We start from the raw sequence: 4144 nt of genomic DNA on the forward strand, positions 1-4144 counted from the left end.
AAAATCCCCCCTTTTTTAATGAATAAAACCCACAACTCAAAAACGGAAAATCTGAAATTTACAAAAAAACAAAAGGAAGCTCACGTCAATAGATATAAACAATTCACAAAAGTTTCATGCAAATTGGTGAAATTGTTTTTTAGTTATTGTCCGAAAACTGGAAATTCCCCCCTTTTTTAATGAATAAAACCCCAAAACTCTGAAACGGTAAATCCGAAATATATAAAAAACGAAAGGGAGCTCACGTCAATACATATAAACAATTCACCAAATTTTCATGCATATTATTTAAAGTGTTTTTGAATTAATGTCCGACATGTTGACGACGGACGGGGGAGGTTAAACATGTTTTGTTAGATCTCAACCCTCCTCCTATACCTCTAGCCAATGTGGAATAAACAAACATACACAGCAAAATTCAATTAAAAAGAAATCCGAGTCCGATGTTAGAATAGGTAACAGTAGAAAGTAAGCAAAATGACAATCAATATACATCAGCAACGGACTACTAGCAGTTACTGGCATGCCAGCTCCAGACCTCAATGTCCGTTTAACTGAACCAGGGACGTATATACCATACATATATATGTCTCTTACTGAACTGCAGGACAGCAAATATAGAATAACTCCATCAAATCAGTAAAACTAACAATACAAAAGTAGTTTTTTTTAATCTTTCAGACATCCTTATGTTAAATATTTTAATATTTAGGAAGACTTGTTTAAAAAAAATTGTAGTAACAAGATATCTGTAGCAGGTTTGGGTGAATACATTATTATTTAAATTAAAAACATAAATACATATCTTCTTTTGATTTTTTTTTGTGTCAATCAATTTGTTTTTTAAAAATTCTACCAAAAGATAATTTTTACAAGATGTGTCATAAAATTTTTCAGATACACATCGATGATACTTACGTTAGTCATCAAATACAGTTTAGGTAAGTTTGTAAAATCCTTAATCTGCAAAAACAAGGCACGATTGGTTTCAATCGAAAATCTAATCCCTTGTCGGTATGCTTTATCCCAAAACCAAAACAAATGATATTACGCTCAAAATAAACATTTTGATCATTTTTTGGATATCCAATTTGTATACCAGATATAGCTATATCCCTTGTTGCCATTAATTTCTTTTACAGTAATTCATTACGAGGGTTTATGATGATCATTATGATAGCTAGATACTTGCATCATGATGGTAGGATGATGTATGGTTGTTCAGGTGCCAAATATTTCAAAAGTATATTTTTTCTATTTTCAGCCACGAATGTGTGCATTGGTGTCATAGCATTTTTATTTGGGATATGGATGCTATGGACTTTAGGACAAATCAACTATTTTGGAAGAGCAGATTTCAATAATATTATAAAGAAACAACCACAACCTTTAAGGACAAACGCTTCTGAAACCTATTTTACTATATTATTTTATGCTATACCTGCCTGGTTTAATCCCAAAACTGTTATTTTTCATGAATGCAGCTACAAAAACTGCAAATTAATAACAGATAAAAAACTACTTTCCACAAGTGAAGCTGTCATCTTTCATCATAATTCATTTTCAACATTGCCTGATAAGCCAAGAGGTCAAATATGGATATTTGCTTCTTTAGAGAGTCCATATCATACTAGTAAACACTTTAACACTGAAAAGGTGAAGGGAAAATTTAATTGGACAATGACGTACCGAAAAGATTCTGAAGCGTTTTCACCGTATGCATTTCTGAAGAAACAACTTCACATTCCTGTAAAAAAATACACCTCTATATTCATGAATAAAACAAAAAACATTGCTTGGGTCGTGAGCAACTGCCAAACTCAATCAAAGCGACAGGCTTATGTGAAAGAATTATCGAAATATATTGATGTTGATATTTATGGAAGATGTGGGAAACCTTGCTTATTTAAAGGAGAGCATTGTAAAATGCATTTAAGTAAAACTTACAGATTTTATCTATCTTTTGAAAATTCATTATGCAAAGACTATTTGACAGAAAAAATATTTAGAATGTACAGCAATAGTATTGATTTCATTCCAATCGTTCGAGGTGCACCTAATGCAAAAGACCATTTGCCACAAAAGACATATATTTCAACGTCTGATTTTCAGTCACCACAAAAACTGGCGGCATTTCTTAAGATTATCGGCAGCGATAAAACACGCTATATTTCATATTTGAAAGAAAAACATAAATATTTGGCTAGTGCATATGAGAAATCGGACTTTTTCGCGGGACTTTGTGATATATGTTATCATTTAAATGTAGGAACACAAAAACCTAAAACCATAGATCTAAACAAATGGTTATGGGAAAATCAGTGTCATATGCCAACTGACATACATGTACCCAATTAAAATTATAAATTATATAAGAACAGATTTGAAATTTGTTAATTATGTAATGATTTGATAAATTTACATTTATAATAAAACCTAACTGTACTTCTTATGATAAATTATATTTAGTAATTGGTTGGATATACTTCTTATGATAATGATTGGATATATTTAGGATATCAAACTACATCTGTGTGATATTTTGACTGGAAATCTATGATGCGTCCATAAGAGAGGTTATCAATAATGAAAGGTGACAAGGATCCGCCTCTGGCTTTCAATCTATACTAAAACTCGCAGTATTTTAGTTTTATACGAGTACTACATTTTATAATTTTTTTCCAGATGTTCTTCGATGCAAAGAGGTGTGGATAATATACATTGTATTTGTTTCTCTCACAAGTTCAAAATTTAAAAATTGCAAAAAAAAAACAATACTAGAAACTGAATGTTTAACAGTCTGTATCATATTCCTAAAATGATGTTCCCAAATTTTAATATTTTATAAAATATTATTTTTTATTCATCGCTTCGTGTTGTCGTTGAAGGCATTTTGATAAAAAAAAAAAAATGAAAATTTTACATTTGTTTGTCAAATGTTGCATCGAAGAACGTCCCTTACTCAAATTAATTAATTTGTTTCCGAAAGACAATACATAGCTTATTTACTTTCACCTTTGTTTTGGTTTTGATTAACGATGTCCTTCCTATACATTTTTGGGGTAAATGCTCATAATTTGACATCATATGTAAAAATTGGGGTTTTGGGCTATCTTCAGGCAATTATAGTTTGATGACCTGTTTAGTAGAGAGGCGAATGATACAAAAGGGATATTCAAACTCATAAGTCAAAAACAAACTGAAAATGCCATTTATGTTATTCTAATATACCAATTAAGTCCTTATTGAACCTTGTTAATGCATGATTACCACCGATTCGTATTTCGTATTACACAAAACACAACACAAAAAACAAAGACTGAGCAACACGAACCCTACCAAAAACTTGGGGTGATCTCAGGTGCTCCGGAAGGGTCATCAGATCCTGCTCCACATGTGGCACCCGTCGTGTTGTTCAAGTTAGTACAAACCCGATGATTAGTATAATTCGGTAAGTCAAATTCGGGGAAAAGGGGACGGGATAGTAGTGATGACAATTGGAAAATAAATCGCCACATTTTGTCACTGGTTATTCATGTTATTGTTGTATTCAGTTGTGGGTTCCGTCGTACAATGGCTCGACATTACTGTCTTCTTAAGAAGTTATATGAGAATACTGTCTTATAAAGAAGATTTATGTGAGATTACAGTCTTCTAAAGAAGTTATATGCGAATACTGTCTTCTAGAAGATTCATATATTTGTATACTTTTCGAATGTTTTCTTCCTTTCTTTTTTTTTTGGGGGGGGGGGGGGGGTGTATATATACACATCCACGTTTATTTTCTATTTAGAAATTGTTTTATTTATATATAACATCATAAATATCTATTATAAGGTTAAATCCTAACTATCCTACTGCCTGTCGTTACTTTTATTTTGGCATTGCACAAGTAATGTCTTCTTTGACTGTCCATGGCATTAAAACATTAAATCCCTGCCTGGGATGTGTTTTAATTGATTTTAGTCCCTGATGCATGATTTTTTATTATTAATTGTTTTTGGCTTTTATCTAGCTTTCAGTAACTGCGAGTACTCTCAAATAGTACTTTTGTGTTAATTTGACCTGTTGATACAATTTGTAATGCACTTCTGTTATTCAATTTTTACTTATTTTGTGTTATATCTCGTCTTACTATTTTTAA

At 31.4% G+C, this 4144-nt stretch overlaps 1 protein-coding gene across 1 annotated transcript; it reads left to right on the plus strand.

The window, feature by feature from the left end:
• The first annotated feature begins 1270 nt into the window (after positions 1 to 1270).
• On the plus strand, positions 1271 to 2358 carry LOC127718712 (glycoprotein 3-alpha-L-fucosyltransferase A-like). Its single transcript, XM_052224768.1, has one exon. The coding sequence runs from the start codon at positions 1312 to 1314 to the stop codon at positions 2356 to 2358; it is 1047 nt and encodes a 348-aa protein (XP_052080728.1). The 5' UTR covers positions 1271 to 1311.
• Positions 2359 to 4144: the final 1786 nt, after the last annotated feature.

This window comes from Mytilus californianus, unplaced genomic scaffold (assembly GCF_021869535.1).
Source record: "Mytilus californianus isolate M0D057914Y unplaced genomic scaffold, xbMytCali1.0.p SCAF_10, whole genome shotgun sequence".
NCBI classification, from domain to species: domain Eukaryota; kingdom Metazoa; phylum Mollusca; class Bivalvia; order Mytilida; family Mytilidae; genus Mytilus; species Mytilus californianus.